The sequence below is a fragment of the Apium graveolens genome, chromosome 9 (assembly GCF_009905375.1).
Source record: "Apium graveolens cultivar Ventura chromosome 9, ASM990537v1, whole genome shotgun sequence".
NCBI classification, from domain to species: Eukaryota; Viridiplantae; Streptophyta; class Magnoliopsida; order Apiales; family Apiaceae; genus Apium; species Apium graveolens.
Genome location: NC_133655.1, coordinates 205,702,295 through 205,721,202, shown reverse-complemented (window position 1 = coordinate 205,721,202; position 18,908 = coordinate 205,702,295). Strand labels below are relative to the sequence as shown.

At 34.4% G+C, this 18,908-nt stretch overlaps 1 protein-coding gene across 1 annotated transcript; it reads right to left on the bottom strand.

Moving 5' to 3' along the window:
• Nucleotides 1-15,994: 15,994 nt before the first annotated feature.
• LOC141685887 (beta-galactosidase 5-like) lies at nucleotides 15,995-17,137 on the bottom strand. The gene is made up of 5 exons (XM_074490963.1): nucleotides 17,078-17,137; nucleotides 16,549-16,685; nucleotides 16,398-16,464; nucleotides 16,217-16,309; nucleotides 15,995-16,171 (listed from the first exon to the last, which is right to left on the bottom strand). Exons 1-5 carry the CDS (start codon nucleotides 17,135-17,137, stop codon nucleotides 15,995-15,997), a joined length of 534 nt encoding a protein of 177 aa, XP_074347064.1.
• Between the last annotated feature and the right edge of the window lie 1,771 nt (nucleotides 17,138-18,908).

Genomic DNA, 18,908 nt, shown 5'->3' with positions numbered 1-18,908 from the left:
AGGGAGAATCAGGAATTGATGTGAATATCATGTCCACATCCAGAGATGGTGATGGAGAATTTGGTGATTGATGTGTGTCAATTTTGAGAGAATGGGGCTGTGACTCCATATTTGGTGGAGTCACATCAAGCTGAATTTGAGAAGGCATAGATACAGGTGGTTGTATTTGTGTATTATGTGCACCCTGTGTGGAAAATAGGGTTTTGACCTTCTTTCTTCTTGTGAAGGCTTTTACAGGTGAGTGTGTGGCTTCAGTGTCCCTCCCTCTTTTGTTCTGTGTCCCTGGTTGGGGACTATGTTCAATAGCTGCACCCTTTTGGGAGGATGCAACTAGGGATGAGTTTGAATCCTTTTCAACCACCACCGTCTTTTCAGAAACTGTGGCTTGGCTAGCTTGGGTACCACTCACCTCTCCTACCTTATTCTGGGGGTTTTCTTGATGTTCACCCCTCCCCTCACCACTAACACCCTGTACACCCCCCTCAAGGTTCATAGTAGGTGTTACAACTGTTGTCTTTTGAGAGACAACAGAGGTGGCTTTCTTTGACTTGTGTTTTGAAACTTTAGGTTTGGTGGCCTTGGTAGGAACCTGTTGGGACATTAACACAGATTCCATGGCCACACTTGAAAGAAAAGAAATGATGGGGTTGGAAGTAGTAGGAGTTGAAGAAGTATTTACCTCACTTACCTGAGGTGCATCCATGATTGGTAAGTATACCAATGGCACCTTACTGTTGAGGTTAATCCTTAAAAGGTCTGCAAGGACCCTCTTCTCTTATTTCCAGCATTTGAGTTTATTACTCTCATTAGTTATGACCAAACCTTCAGCAATATGGTTAGCCAATAACATAAAAAATCTAGCATAGTAGATGTTATGAGGTCTATTAGCCTTGTTACCTAACCTAGTACCCAATTCTATCATAACATAATTGCTAAAATTAAAGTACCTATCAGAAACCAGCATATAGAGCATATTAACAAGAGATGAAGTTATTGCATCAAAATTACTAATTATCCCAGAGAACACCTTGATAAAGGTATCACTAAGAAAACTCCATTCTTTCCTAAGGCCTTTTCTCTTAATACTGCCTAAACTAGTAGAATCAAGGGAATAGCCTATGGAATCTAACATGCTAGATATATCATTATCAGTGTGTGGTGTCATGTCATTGTTTTAAGGTAATTTAAAACAGGACTGTATATCATCAGAGTTAATACAGTAATCCTTACCTTCGAGAGAGAAAGAGATGGTCATATCAGTGGGATTGAACTCTGCAGTTGTCCACATTTTCTCAACTACCTCACAGTAAATCATTGGGGCTTCCAACATTGCATAGCTCAGTTTGCAGTTTTTGATGAAGTCCATCATCTTGTGATAATCTGAGTGGGCTTCATTCTTTTCCACCAAAGCTACGAAATTGTTTTTCTCATAGACAAACCCAGATTGGGAAATTATCTTTACTACTGGTGCCATTGTTGTGAGTAGAAGTTGCAGAGAAAGGTTGAGAGTTTTGGGAGAGAAAAAGGGTAAAAGCTTTTGAAAATTGCAAGAAAGCGTAAAGTAAAAATAATAATTCAAAGGGGCTTTTATACTTTCTCAAATTAAAATATAAAGAGAATGATTAAACAATATTTTTAAGTGAATTACAGCCGTGTGAGAATAAAAGAAAAAATGTAAGTATTCTAAAAACTGCCTTTAATACAAATATATACAACTTTGTGTATATATATATATATCAACGGTTAAGTAAATAGAATCAACGGCTGTGATTCACTCAAAACGACTGATGTGACACTTTAACGGATGAGGTAAATAGTTATCCGTTGAAGATTAACACAGTTTTATCCGTTGAAGGATAAAATTACCAGAAATGTATTTGTCTTTCAACGGATAATGGACATCCGTTGATAGAACAACTTTGGCTTTCAACGGATAGGGAATATCCATTGATAGAATAAACTTTACTTAAAGCCAACTTTGTTCTTGCAACAAATTCATTTCAGGCTACAAAAAAAATTACAATTAGGACATGAATTTAGGAATAATTAAGCATACTTAGCTCACTTACTAATCCTGTGAATGTTGACTCATCAAGTGTCTTGGTAAATATGTCTGCAATTTGTTTTTCACTTGGAACAAAATGAAGTTCCACTATACCATTCATCACATATTCCCTTATGAAGTGGTACTTGATGTCAATGTGCTTGGTTCTTGAATGATGCACTGGATTTTCAGTAATGGCAATGGCATTTTTGTTGTCACAGAATATTGGAATTTTATCAACATTTAGCCCATAGTCAAATAGTTAATTCCTCATCCATAATATCTGTGCACAGCAACTACCAGCAGCAATGTACTCAGCCTCAGCTGTTGATGTAGAAACATGATTTTGCTTCTTACTGAACCATGATACAAGCTTATTCCCTAGAAATTGACAGGTGCCAGTTGTACTTTTCCTGTCTATTTTGCAACCTGCATAATCTGTATCTGAGTAGCCAATTAGATCAAAACCAGACTCTCTAGGGTACCAAATTCCTAGATTTGGAGTCCCTTTGAGATATCTGAAAATTCTTTTAATAGCAACTAAGTGAGATTCTCTAGGATCAGCTTGAAATCTAGCACAAAGGCATGTAGAAAACATTATATCAGGTCTACTGGCAGTTAAATATAGAAGTGAACCAACCATGCCTCTATAGCTTGTAATGTTCACAGACTTTTCAGCCTTGTTTAATTCAAGCTTAGTGGCAGTGGCCATGGGAGTTTTTGCAGATGAACATTCAATTAAGTCAAACTTCTTTAAAAGATCATAAATATATTTAGTTTGACTAATGAAAATTCCACCACTAACTTGTTTAACTTGTAAACCAAGAAAATAAGTTAGCTCTCCCATCATGCTCATTTCATATTTACTTTGCATTAACTTAGCAAACTTTTTACAAAGTTTATCATCTATAGAGCCAAATATAATATCATCTACATAAATTTGAACAAGTATTGTTGAGCCATTAACATTTCTAAAGAAAAGAGTTTTGTCAACAGTACCTCTTGTGAAGTAATTATCTAGGAGAAATTTTGACAAAGTCTCATACCAGGCTCTAGGTGCTTGCTTTAGCCCATAGAGTGCTTTCAATAGATAATACACATGGTCTGGAAAATTTGGATCTTTAAACCCTGGAGGTTGGCTCACATAAACTTCTTCCTCCAATTCTCCATTCAGAAATGCACTCTTGACATCCATTTGATAGACTTTGAAATTGGCATGGGCTGCATAGGCTAGAAAAATTCTGATGGCTTCAAGTCTTGCAACAGGAGCAAATGTCTCATCAAAATCTATTCCCTCTTGTTGAGAGTAGCCCTTGGCAACCAATCTAGATTTATTCCTTATGACAATGCAATTTTCATCCATCTTGTTTCTGAATACCCATTTTGTGTCAATAGAACTCTTGTTCTTTGGCTTGGGTACCACCTTCCATACTTTGTTCCTCTCAAATTGGTTTAGCTCCTCTTGCATTGCTAAAATCCAATCTGAATCCAATAGAGCTTCTTCCACTCTCTTAGGTTCCTCCTGTGATAGAAACTACTGTATAGACATTCATCTTGAGTAGCCCTTCTTGTTTGCACCTTAGATGTTGCATCACCAATGATTAGTTCAAAAGGATGATTCTTGGTCCATTTCCTTTGAGGTGGTAGAACAGCTCTAGATGAGGTTGCCTCAGTATTGTCATGATGTGAGATAGAGTGTTGATTGGTTGAAACTCCCCCTGTGTTATTGGTCCTTTGTAAGGAACTGGGAGTTCTATCAACTGATGATGTAAATTGATTATCTGTTGATGAACTATGATCAACAGATGCTCCATTATGTACTTCAACGGATGATGCACTTTGTCTTTCAACGGATGCTGCATTACTTCTGTCAACGGATGTTGAATTATGACTTTCAACTGATGTAGCATTTTGTGCATTATCCAAAGGCAGATTTTGAATCCTTTTTGAAGTGTCTTCTCCATCATTCTCATCTTCACTATCATCACAATATATCTCAATGTTGTCAAATTTGAGTCCTTTATTATGTCCCTCATCTTTTAGTCTATCAATCTTTTTATCATCAAACACAACATGCACAGATTCCATAACAATGTTGCTTCTTAGATTGTAGACCCTATATGATTTTCCAGCAGAATAACCAACAAATATTCCTTCATCAGCCTTTGCATCAAACTTGCCTTTGTGGTCAGGTTGGTTCCTTAGAATGTACCATTTGCAACCAAAGACATGAAGGAAGTTTAAGGTTGATTTTCTTCTCTTGAACAATTGATAGGGAGTCATGCCTTTTTCCTGATTGATTAGAGAAATATTCTGAGTGTAACATGCACAGTTAACAGCCTCAGCCCAAAAATATGTTGGGAGTTTTGACTCTTCAAGCATTGATCTTGCAGCTTCAATTAATGATCTGTTCTTTCTTTCCACCACACCATTCTGTTGTGGAGTCCTTGAAGCTGAGAACTCATGCATGATCCCATTTTCTTCATATAACGACCTCATGGTAGAATTCCTGAACTCAGTTCCATTGTCACTCCTGATATTCCTTACTTTGAAATCTGGATGGTTGTTGACTTGGTTGATATGATTGATAATGATTTCACTAGCTTCATCCTTTGATCCAAGAAAATAGGTCCATGAAAACTTTGAGAAATCATCTACAATCACTAGGCAATATCTTTTTCTTGAAATTTACAATACATTGACTGGTCCAAAAAGATCCATATGTAGCAGTTGTAATGGTTCATCAATTGTTGATTCAAGCTTCTAACTGAATGATGCTCTCTTTTGCTTTCCTTTCTGAAAAGCATCACACAGTCCATCCCTTGAGAATTCCACTAGAGGCATTCCTCTAACTAAGTCCTTTTTTACTAGATCATTCATTGTCTTGAAATTCAAATGGGACAGCTTCTTGTGCCATAGCCAACTTTCATCTTGACTTGCTTTGCTGAAACGACAAGTGATTGATTCTGCATCTGCAGAGTTGAAGTCAGCCAAGTACACATTCCCTTTTCTAACTCCAGTTAGAACCACTTTGTTGTCCTTCTTACTGGTGATAACACAGGCTTCAAAATTGAAGGAAACAGTATTCCCTCTGTCACATAGTTGACTGATGCTCAATAGATTGTGTTTGAGACCATCAACTAATGCAACTTGATCAAAGATGACATTTTCCTTTGAAATCAAGCCATATCCCATAGTGAACCCTTTTATGTCATCTCCAAAGGTTATGCTAGGGCCAGCTCTCTCCTTGAACTCTGTGAGCAGGGTGAAATCTCCTGTTATGTGCCTTGAACAACCACTGTCCAAGTACCATAGATTCCTTCTTTTTCCCTGCACACAACAAAATCAAATCAAGTTAATTTTGGTACCCAAGTTTCCTTGGGTCCAGCCTTGTTAGTCTTTTTCCTAGACTTCACACTTCCTGCACCTTTTGACTTAGGTAACTTTGAGTCATCCTTGATCTTAGATGTAGTTGGTTGAAGTGTAGGGTTAGTCACAGGATCATTTAGCACATTTGATTGAATTTAATAAGGCATAGATTGTGAAAACATATTATTCCACATAGGCATGTTGTATGGCATTTGAGGCATACTAAATGCAACAAAATAAGGATTATTAACATATGGCAAGTTTGCAAAATGTGCATGTGGATTCTGTTGAGACATAATAGGCATAACATGCAGTGATGACATAGACATGTTATGCATGGAAGGAGTTAAAGGCATGGGAGCATTCTTAATAGATTTGCAGTTAGCAGATAGGTGATTAACACTACTACAATGCACACAACTTTTTCTAGGAGCATACTTATCAGGTGTATAATTGTTGTGTTTGTTAATCCCTACCTTCCCATTTCTATTAGATTTTCTTTTAGTTTCCTTTTTATCCTCAACCAACTTAAGCCTATTTTTCAACTGATCTAAAGTCATGTGTCCTATATTCACCTTATTGGCATCTTTGGATGTGCTAGCTTCTTCTTTGACAAAGTTCTTGGAAGTTGAATCAAACTTCTTACTGAGATTTTTCAAATTATTCCTTGTAGAATCATTTACATGTTTCAATTGATGAGCCTTCAACGGATGCTCCTTTTCTTCCTACAACGGATGACTTTCATCGTCCAATGATTCCACATTCGTTGACAGTCCATCAATCAATTCTATTTCCTTTTTGTTTTTCTTCCAGGCATTCTCACAGAGTGATTCAATTCCTTGAACCTTGACAATTTGAGCACTAACATCCCTAGATGTTTTCCAGGTCTTGATTACCTCTTGCTCACGTTCTAGTTTTCTAGAAAGAACTTCTACTTTCTTAACAGACTCTTCTAGTTCACTCTCAACAGATAAGCATTTGATTTTAATCTTTTCAAGCCCAATTACCTTACCCTCTAACACAGCATTCCTATCACTTAAAAACAAATTATTCTCCCTGAAACAGTCATAGGCTTCCATTCCTTTGGTAGAGACCTCAGAAATTTTAAGTTGGAATCCTTGACTTGGTACACTCTGCCATACAGCTTCAATCCATTCAATAGTTTCTGAAATCTATTGAAGGTATCATTCAATGATTCTCCTTCTTCAGAATGAAAATATTCATATTGTTGAATGAGAAGCTACATTTTGTTTTCTCTAACTTGTTCAGTACCTTCACAGATAAGTTGTACAATATCCCAAATTTCCTTAGCAGTTTGGCTGTTAATGACATTATCAAACATATCTTTGTCTTGGCCATTAAACAGAATGTTCATGGCCTTCTTGTCCTTGTGAACCTCTTCAATATCTTCATCAGTCCATTCTGCTTTTGGCTTGGGAATTGACTGTCCAACAGCAACTGTGGCAGTGGCAGCTGTGGCCACCTTGTGAGGGATGTGAGGACCATTCTCAATGCAGTTGATGTAGCTTTAATCTTGAGAGAGAAGATGTAGATGCATCTTCACTTTCCAGTCATGGTAATTATCTCTTTCCAGGATAGGAATCTTCACTCCAATATCCTTCTTACTCATGATGTTAGTAAAATAGATCTTTAAACTCTTTGTATGTCAAGAGCTTGCTCTGATACCAATTTTTATTCCAAAGGAACTAACAATGAGATTTACAGAAGGGGGTTGAATGTAAATCTCAAAACTTTTTCAAGTTTCGAGCAGTTTCAAAAGCTAAGTGTATGATGAACAGATGTGTGTGAATTGCTTTGAGCAGGTGTAGACAGATGTATATGCAAGACACAAATGTAAAGAACACAAAGGCTTTAAAAACTTTTCTGGTGGATTTGTTGTTCCACCAGAGATGTGTATTTCAGAAAATCTGTGATACAAAGAATTGATCACAGCTGCTTCTTAGTACAAACTAGATGATTTTCTCTCTATGTTTTTCTACACAGCTCTGGAAAATTCACATCTAATTACTAGCTGCTACTTGGTTTATATATCACCAAGTTTTCAAGTGAAGACAAAGATAAAATACAATTATAAAATAGTTCTTCACATGTTTCTTCTTCATTTCTCTATCCAATGCAATATAAGATAATCTTTGAATACTTCCTTGTTTGCACTAGAATGGAAATGCTGCTTTTTCTTGATTCCTCCAAGAGGCTACCACATTCCATTTGTCTCTGTCAACCCATGTGCCTCTGTCAGCTTAAGAATTATCACTATCAACTGCTATGGAACTAAGCATCCGTTGAAGCTTTCATCTGTTTATGGCTTTATCCGTTGATGCACTCATCAGTTGATGGATGTTATCCGTTGAAGCTTTAGAGACATCCGTTGAACTTTGTTTCTCATCCGTTGAAGACCTTTAATCTATCAGCTGATACTATGTCATTTACACAAAATTACAAGGCATGAAATATTTACAATTAGCCCTCCTATTTGCATATCCACTAGTAGTCAACATGACTTATAATTTCCCACAACTTCTAAGAATTATAACTTAAATACGGAGACTGAAATGTGCTACAATACTAAATTTATTTCTAAGTAAAGCTACTCCATCAACGGATAGCCAAGATGGTCTTATCCGTTGAGGCTACAAACACTAGATTTCTACTTAAGTGTTTTGTTTAACTTATCATCAAACTAATACATATATTCCTAACAATATATAATAATTAACAATATGTGAGCATTCTCATAGTACTCATGAAAGTCTTGGTCAAGAAGAAATGAACCAAGTTTGATATCTTAATACAACGAAGTCACAAAATATTCAGTATATATATACATATATACTTCTCAAAATCTTTGAAATCCTCTGACATGTATAATATACACAGAATTCCAGTTTATAACTGTATAAAATATCGTTACAAGGTGATCTCATATATCTAACTTTGTCTCAACGTTTTTCTGAAAATCTTTTTCATGCATAAGATAATCCTTTACTAGATATAAGATGAAAAGATGAAGTTACAGTATACTCCAATATACTTATATCTTTTACGAATACTGCTTGAACTACCACCGTTCAAGGTATAATCAGTTTCAAAAGTTCATCACATAGATGAGACTACAAGATAAGACTTGAATAGAATCAATCTTTGAAATATCATTTGAAAGAAATGAAGTTACGAGATACTTCATTAAATCCCGATATATATATATATATACACCTATATATATACATCTCATACATTCTTTTGCTATGAAAAGTATAATCAGAGTTGTAATATCTAATGAATTTGGAACAAAGAGAACTTTGGCATAAACCCGATATCTTGCTGATCAGGCAAAGATACCAATAAGTAACCTTTTCTACTAGTAGATGGTTGAATCCCCAACCGGTCATCACCCTGGCCGCATTAGGACCTTGTGCTGGACCGCCACCTGGCCTCTTACGTGTTGATGGACTGCCACCCAGCCACTTACACTTTGATAGACCGTATCCAGGCCTGTCGCTTATGCCGACTCAATTAGATGGACTTACATTCCGAATGTTGGGCAAGTAATCAATTCCTTTTATCAAAACAGCAACCTCGTTGCGAATATAAAATACACCATGGAGCCGGATCCCTCATGTTTTTTAGCGAGTATAAAAATTCCCTTCTAAAGGAAGATCTTAAATTTGAAAATGAATTTTGGGATCCGTTCTAACTTTTAAAATCATTTTGAAGACTCGAAAACATTTTAAAGAATGTTTAGAGTAATGATGATTTAATAAAATAAATCAATCCCGATTTATTAGAAAATATCTGAATATTATTATTTAAATAATATTCCCATAAAGGATAATATTTATAAAATAATTGAAGTAGAAGTTCTAAAACTCATACCTGAAACAAATAATAATTAACAAAAGATATACTTATACGAAAGTAGGATCCTTATTTGAATAATCAAAAATAAGTTTGAATATTATTCAAAACCATTGGATATACCTTATTCAATTAATAGTTATAGAAAACTATATATATACATATATTATACTCGGGAACATCGACTCCCGGTTTAGAAAAATATTCACCTTTATGTCCCATATACTAAGGGTATACGCAACTACTACTTATCTCTAGCATAGGTATTATGCAGTTTATAAGCATTTGAATTGATAATAGAATATCAAGATTTCACAACATGCATATATATACCATATGAACATGCTCCAATATATCGCAAGATTTTCTAATAACAGTAATGCACTTATCTCAAGATAATGCATCAATATATTTACATCACAACAACAGTATAATGGGTAGAAAACTTGCATGAGTGCTCCGAGGTAGACTTAAGCTTAGAGTGGGTCCGGTAACCTATGAACAATAACATAAGCCGGAATTAAACCACAGTTTCTTAAGAAACTAGACTTTATCCACTTAGACCCTAACGTTCGTTTACGGTCGCTTATACGCTTAACGATTTGCGTTGCTCGCTTGCGTACCCTCGGCTCCACCAATTTTAATAAAATAACCGTTACGAATTTTAAGGAGACTCTTTTGCGAGTACTTTATCAACTTCCTAATCCACCTTACATAATTGTTTCGTAATCCAATTAGTCTTTTAGGGGCCTTAAACAAGGTTTCAAAGTTAAGCGAGGGGTAAAGGTTCGTTCGCGAAACACCGTAACTTAAAACAGTCGTTTCTCCTAAACCGTAAATCGGATCTAAGCGACCACATATCAAAACGAAGCTCGAATCATAAAATATCTAAGCATGGTAATGGTCAGTTTATGGCAGTGAGTGTTCGAGTGCAAAAGTTATGCACAAAATAGTCTAAGGAAAATTGGGCATTACGACGACTATAACTTAGCGATTCCCAAATTTTACCGAATTAATTCAATACCAAACCACCACCAATCAACACCATTACACCACCATTCAACCCCAATACAAGATCATTCAACCATCAACATTTTACCATAACCTAATACACCAATTTCTAGGTCAAACATTCAAGATCCATAACTTTAATCATTAAGCATAAGCTGGACTAACTAATGGCAATAACCAAGCATAAACTCATCCAAATCATATCACTAATCATACCAATTATTAGCATACTCCCACAACTATCATAATATTCTTAAAAACATATTAAACCCACTGATTTATAAGGGTTCAAGGGCTTTATACCTTCCTTGGAGAGTGGGGATTCACTTAGAAGCTTCAAGGGGTGCTTATATGGCCTTATGAAGCTTGGATCTTCAATGGAACCTAAGAAAATCAAAACACAACTAACTTGGTTACTATTCACCCTCCACTAAAATGATTTGTTTGAGATAGAAAACCTTTGATTCAAGAACTCAAACTACTTTCTCTTCTTAGTTATGAAATATAGGATCCAAAGAAACAAACCTTATAATTTTCCATGGAGTATAGCTTTAATTTTGAATTTCCAATTCACCATTTCCATGAAAACTCAAAGTGAAGAAGATAAAATGGGTGGGGGAGAAGCTTGCTTTATTTTATTGATCTTTGTGCATAAAAATTCTTGGTTGATATCAATCCTTGGCTAAATATCTTGCAAATTGCTTGCAACATCTTGCCTACCTCATCATCTTGCCACTTGTCCAATCCTCATGGTGTGATGATGTCACCTTATCTTTTAACCACATATTTTAGCTTCTCTTGGAAACTTCCTTCCCATTCTACTTGTATGTGCTTGTCCCTTGGTCATTTATTTATTTTACGATTCGCTTAACTCTCATTCTCGTTGATCATTTGAGGGATCATATCCGGGATCTTATTATTTGGGTTTCCCTGAACCTTTATTAATATCTTATATTCCTTTAATGATCCTTTACTATAATCATTAAATAAAAATCCTTTTAATTATATTTCTTTATACTTAATCCTTTCGGTATCTGGTGGATTTTCGGGAATAACTATAGTTTTCGAATCCGAATTCTGACGACATTTACATACACTCATTTACTTTATGGAATACTAATACGATCTCAGAATTTCCATAACAGTACTCCTATATAGTGTGGTTTGATAATTTTCTTTACTCAACATCATCAGCAAAAAGTTACTATTTATCAGGGTTTCAAATATTCCAAAAATTGGGTTATTACATTAACTGCATCAAATCCCATGGCCACTGCAATTAAGTTAGATTTAAATACTAGTTCTTCAGTAGATATAACTAACTATAGAGGTATGATTTGCTCACTCCTAAATCTGACTGCTAGTAGACCTGATATCATGTATGCTACCTATCTCTGTGCAAGGTTCCAAGCTGATCCTAGAGAACCTCATCTATTAGATGTGAAAAGAATTTTTAAGTATCTCAAAGGCACCATGAATCTGGGATTATGGTATCCTAGAGATTCAGACTTTATGCTAATTGGATATTCAGATGTTGATTTTGCAGGATGCAAAATAGACAGGAAAAGCACTTCTGGAAGCTGCCAATTTCTTGGTGGCAGATTGGTTTCTTGGTATAGCAAGAAGCAAAAGTCAATTTCCACATCAACTGCAGAAGCAAAATATATTGCTGCAGGAATCTGTTGTGCTCAGATTCTATGAATGAAGAATCAGTTACTGGATTATGGGTTAGATTATTCTGCTATTCCAATATATTATGATAATCAAAGTGCTATTGCAATGACAGGAAATCCAGTGCAGCATTCAATGACAAAACACATCAGCATTAGATACCATTTCATAAGGGAACATGTGGAGGTAGGTATAGTGGAATTGGTATTTGTTCCAACAGATCAACAAGTAGCAGATATATTTACCAAACCTCTCTGTGAAGCTAATTTCATAAGATTGATGAATGAATTGGGAATGATATCAGGACAGTTCTCAAACTCTGATAATTAAGACTGCTGATATTTTGAAGCATGGAATCTTATTATGTGTCAGTATTTGTTAGATACTGATTATTGTGCTAAATGTTGATGCCATGATAACATGCAATTATCTTCTATGCATCCTATGTGAATACTGCATGTTAGAATTACTGATTATGCGTATATGTTTTGTTATTAGTTAAACTTGCTTTGACTAATAGATTCTGTCAGTAGTTGATAAATTCTGATATTGGTCAAACACTTTTAGAAAAACGTCCATAGACAAAAACTGATGTCTATGAACAAAAAAATCTGATGTCTTCGTGGGTGTTGTTAAAGACCCCCCATTTTACATCGGTTTTAAACTGATGTTAAATAAGACATATAACATCAGTCCTGTGATTAAAACCAATATTTGTAACTTAATATTAAATTTTTCATGCATATCTAATATTCATATATTATCATAATATGATATTTTTATCAATTTTAATATATGTGAGGTAACTAAAATCTTTCCATTTACCCATTAAACTGATGTTACTAATACCAGTAACAACGGGTTTCCTTTAAAACCGATGTAAATATAACATTTGACATCCATTTTTTTTATTGGAAACCGATTTCTATTGGTGACAAACTGATGTCTATAAAACTTAGTAACATCGGTTTTCTACTTAAGATTTTTTTTGCTGTAGTATTTAACATCAGTTTTAATCGGTTTTACTGATATCAATGTTCAACTAAAACTGATGTATTAAGATTCGACACACATCATTTTTTAATTTTGTAACAGATGTTTATAGTGTTAAATTAATATCAGTTTTATCTAAAAACCGATGATAAATGGCTTTGTTTTAAAATCAGTTGCTTTGTATAAAATGATGTCCTATAACCTGTTCTATTCATGCAAAATTTTGAAACATAGATGCCAAAAAATTTCCAGAAAAACCAAAAATGGCCAATCAACAACCGAATTCAGCTTCCAATATTTACCAAACTGTCATATCCTTCCAAATATCCAAATTTAACATTCCATTCTCCAAAACATCCAAATTAACATCCCAATCTCCAAACATCCAAATTATCATCCCAACATAGTACTGACAGAGGAAAAACATAGCTATACTTCCTATACTACTAAGAAGATTTAGTCCTAAAAGATGTAAAATGTAAACAAGGGTTGCTAATGCATCATGACATAAAATCAGTCGTACCGGCATTAACTACTTTGTATCTCCATTAAGATCAGACAATGAAGATGGCTCGCGGCAAAACATTGAAGGGTGAAACTTTAAATCTGACAGTTGAGCCAACTTTTGGTGCTGGATTTCTATCAGCTAGCACGGTAGAGAAGAGCTTTATGGCGAGAACAGCCACATGCAAGTCAGAATCTCTATTATGAAAAATTAAAATATGTGATTAGAAGATACCTAAAATCACCCAGACTTGATAAACAAAAATAGGAAGTAACATGCACAAGCCATAGAATAAGTAAAATATTCAGATAGTGAAAATATGCAAAAGGTTCTGTATAGTAATTTAGAAAAAGAGCCGATAAAGAAAAACCTTATCACAGTTGAAAGTTCCTCGATTATAACTTCATATGCGGTTGAGCCGACTTTCTCACCATTGGCAGAAATCAACGCATTAAGCGTTTCAAGTGTTGCCTGTCTTGGTGCTCAACTAGCCTGTATTTTAGAAAAAATAAGCTAAATAAATAAGCCAAGGAGTAATAAAAGAAGAAGAATAAATATAAGTTCTTTTTTTTATAGAAGTTCTGATAGGATTTTTTATTCAAAATATTTTAAACTATTGAATTAATCATTCAAAATACCTTCCTTAAGAATGCAGTTAGCTCTTAAATAAGATGCTCGAGGACACATGATAGGTCTACGTGCACCGGAGAAGTAGCAATTATAGAAAATGCATGTAAAATAATCAAACTTATAAAAATTAAATTTAAGAAAAATATTAATTAGAAATAAATGATTTATGTCTAGATTAACAGCCTGTACAACACTTATTTTCTTTAAAGAAGTTCATAAAAAATAAATAAATTTATTTAGAGTATATAATTGTTAAGTAAAATAATGTACACATTTAAATAAATACAGTTAATCATTTAAGGAATTTTAAATATGTACTATAGAAAAGGTAACCATGTTTCAGCTGGGAAGGTTTACTGAAGTGTTCTCTAATCTTTATAAATACAGAAAGATATTACGGAAAATTTTGTAAAAACACAAAAGACAATATATAAAACAAAGAATACTAAATCTAAAAAGAAAAAGGAATGAAATATAAAAAACCTCGAAGTTATTAATTCTGAACAAGTCAGAATTGCTTAGAGATTGAAAATGTCACACATAGATATAATTCAATTTTGAAAAGAATAGAATAGACCAGGGTTTCTGTGGCAAACACTCACCCGAAAATGGAAGTACGCATCAGAGAGACGCATACCACAACAAAAGAAACCAAAATAGATAATCCAAGAATGACCATAACATTTCTCAGTTCAGATACATATGTATCTATATCGCATTCTCGCGGAGCCATGAATCAATCAGCGCATATGATCGAAAAAATAATAGACTAGACTCTGAATTTAATGCACAGAGTTATAGAGGTAACCGCGTAACTGAAGAGATATGGATAGTCGTATACATATCCGGGAAAAAGAGATAAAATATTGTACACATTTAAATTTCTATTGGGTTTTAAAAATGGCCTTAAATGATTAAGACTGGGCAATATGGTAACTAACATTTAACCTTTCGAGTATGACCAAACACTAAAGTTGTGCGCTTAATGTCCCTCATGGACTGGCCTTTTATTTAAATTCAGATATATCATAGGAGAAGACCTAAAGGCATGACTTGAAAGAAGGTTAAGTCTTAAAAATAGGGCAACCTGGAGGAAACATGAAGGGTAAGACGAAAAGCCGTGTAATAATCCTGACCAAGATATTTAACTAAATACCATTATCAACAGCTACAAGCCTAAATCATGTTGGTTCAGATTTCATCACCATGATCTAGCTACATATATTATATACTACCACAGTATTATACAATTACATTAGCTAGTTTACAAAAACCCAATAACTAACCTTTAATTGTTCCAAGTTTGAATACAATCCTGCATCGAGTTTCCTCCTTAGAGTGCCAAAATCCATAGGATTCTCAATAATCTCATGGTAATCAGGAAGCTATAAAGGATAAACAAGATTAATTAACAAATATGATTCATTTATAGATCAAACAATCATGCATCAAGTACAAAAGAATACCTCATTCGGATCACCATGCTCGGAGAATACACCATAAGTGTCCTTCCTGAAGTTAAATATCACCAACCAAGTTAACAATAAAACCCAGACACAAATATTAGAAGAGAAAGAAGAACAAATTAACTATAAATGATTAGAATCAATAGAAACATATATACAGATATTAGATGGATCCATAAATATTCAAAGTGCTCGGAGGTTAGTATATACACACACAATAACACGTGATTACATTAGCTGCCGCAAGGTAGACTACATAAGTTGAATATCGTGAAAACAAAAAATAATGGCATACCTCATAGCCTATCCAAGCAATAGACAGAAGCACAAAAAGTTCTAGGTAATTGGTAAACTTTTGAATCTTCATCTTCTAGGTAATTGGACTATCTATTGACCGTAGATCATCAAAAATAATAGTAAGAAAAACATTTAATAGATATGGCCAGCTTCGAGGACACTTATAATTAGGTCAGGTGCATCATCTTCCTTGCACATCACCCAAGGAACTCCAGTATCAAGTCCAAGAGCCATCTTTGCGGCCCAGTTTATATATGATGCACTAGCAGCACCTAGTGCCATTCTTTCTGCACCGTACTCATTCTCAATCTTCACAAACAATATCATATTCTTTGATTATATAATGACGCAAACCTGAGATAAGATTATTGGCCCTCCCTGTGATTCAAAAAGTTTTTTACTCTTCATCCTCTGAACAATTTTTTGGGTGAATTCTTGCACTGCAGCCTTCGAAGCATGTGAGAATCAAACTTAGCAGCAACCATGTACAATAATTAGGAAATAATTAATTTACTGTACATATAAGATTTGAAACCTTGAATGGTCCAGTATCAGTTTGGAAGCTAACACTAGGAACATACTTCAACCATACAGGAAAACCCCTGCATCCCCAAAGAAAGAAAGACCAATTTTATCACCTTGCTAAAAATCTGATAGCAATAGAAGCAACACAAAGAATACGAAACCATAGATCTCCGAAAGATGAATACCCAAAATTCCATTCAGCACAAACATAAGGTCCAATTCGGAGATGAACATAAAGCCCAACTTTTTGCACTGTCTTTATAAACCTCACAAGATCATATCTTCCCCTAAAATCATACTGGACAACAAGAAAACATAAGAATAAAAATAGACTACTTTTATAAGTTGATGTTGTAGTTAAACTCATGAAATGAACGAAACCAATATCTTGTAGGATTTAGAAACTATGACATTTTGCGACATTTAAAGGAAAAAAATATCAGAACCATTTTGCATTCGGGAACACACAGAAAACATATATTGAAACAAAAAAGCATAAGAACAAACATACAAAACAAGGATAAACTAAAATTAGCAGAAGTTTACAAATACATACACAATTATTAAGCCACGGTGCTACTACAACATGATAGTAATAAACAAGTTCATAACAAAGAAAAAACACAGCTAAGGACGCCAAAAAACTACAACATCAACTTATAAAAGTAGTCTATTGCATCCCCCCTTCACATCTTCCCCTATCGCGTCTCTTTGCGCTCCACGATTGTAACATCCACATCCTCGTCCCATCATACCAGCATAGTGTGGATAACTTAATGCATAATTAAACTCCGTGGAAGTGTTAAAAAATAGGTAGAATATTAACTATTTGAATCTAATTAAAATTAACTAATTAAAAAATTAGGGTTTGAAATTGAAATCCCCAATTTAAAAATTAGGGTTTGGGCTTACCTAATTCAAAATTTTACCTCTGACTTGAGTTTTAAACTCCGCTTTGAGCTTTAAGTTCTCAACTGCTAAACCGTTAAACTCTAACTTGAGCTTACTTCCTATCCTGAACAACCTCCAAGCTTTCCAAAGTTTGACGAGAGGGCATACAGAGAGAGCAAAGAGAGTTGTTGAGCGAAAAGAGAGAGAGAGAGAGAGAGAGAGAGAGAGAGAGAGAGAGAGAGATAGAGAGAGAGACAGAGGGATAGACGGGGATAGCGAGATAGAGAGGGAGAGCAGTAGAGGGAGAGAGATGGAGATGTTCTTTCAGTCGAGCAGAGAGAGAGGAAAGATTTTTTGATTTATTTGATTTATGTTTTTATGTTTAAAAGATAAGAATATGTGAATGTTTTTTTATTTTTTAATTTATTTAAATCTTATGTATAAAGTTGAAAGGGGGAAGATGACGATTTTGAAATTTTGCTAAAGGTAAAAAATGAGATGGGAGGAATTTTAAGAGGGAATGAATTATTTGGCTAAGGGGGAAACATGGGAGACGTGCTGGATCATTTTTTAAAAACACAGTTTTAATATCAGCTGGGATAAAACAACTGATGTATATATTACACAAAGACATCGGTTGGGAAAAACTGATGTAAAAACAACTTTTTACATCGGTGCCAAGAGCAACCGATGTCTAAGAGGCGATGTCTATTCTACTTTTTCTAGTAGTGAAACCAGTGTTGAATGATAAATCCTAATAGTTGTGATTGCATACTGATAATGGTCAAACTTGGATTGATTATTTTTATAAAGATATTCAAATATTCCTTTAGTCAGTGATGTAATTACAGAGTTGAAGTTAGTCACAGATGGGTAATTTTTCATGGTTACATATGTTTATACATTGATGTAAGGATATGAAACAGGTTCATTTAATGCATAACTTTATTCTCAGGATTTGTGCATACAGTAACACATGTTTACATGATTACTTTTATAGTCAATCGTATATTGCCACATGTCCCATTAAACTGAATTGTGACTAAATTAGTGGAGAAATGTGTTATATAAAATCAATTTTTAATTTTAGATAATAATTTACTTATCTTCATTATTTTTTCTCTACTACCTTACCTTTCTCAAAGCCGTAAACTCTAAAACCCTAAATTATGTTCATAAATATTTCTTCAAAATTAACCATGACTTCACATGTTGCTTCTAAATCATTTGATTATGGTAGTGCAAAGTTTCAGACTAATAACTATTCAGCTATTCTGACTAACAACAGTGTGAAAGTTGATTTTCACATTTTTCAGGACTTTCTTAGATCCAGTGAGATTGGATTTGCTCTCACAGCTCCCCCCACAATCTTAGGTGACCAGGTGCTTGCTATCTGGAGGACTGGAGTATTTGATGATGAAGGAGCTATAACGACTCGTGTATTTTTGAATTATTTAAATATGTAACTATATAAATTATTAAATAAATAAAATATGTGTATTGGTTTTGACCGCTATGTGTTATTTGACTAATAGCTATGTGTGAGTTATGGTGTACCGGGTTGTCCGCATGATTAATTATGGAGTTGTATTGATTTATTTCTAATTTCAAAAGTGCATTTAGTGCAAAG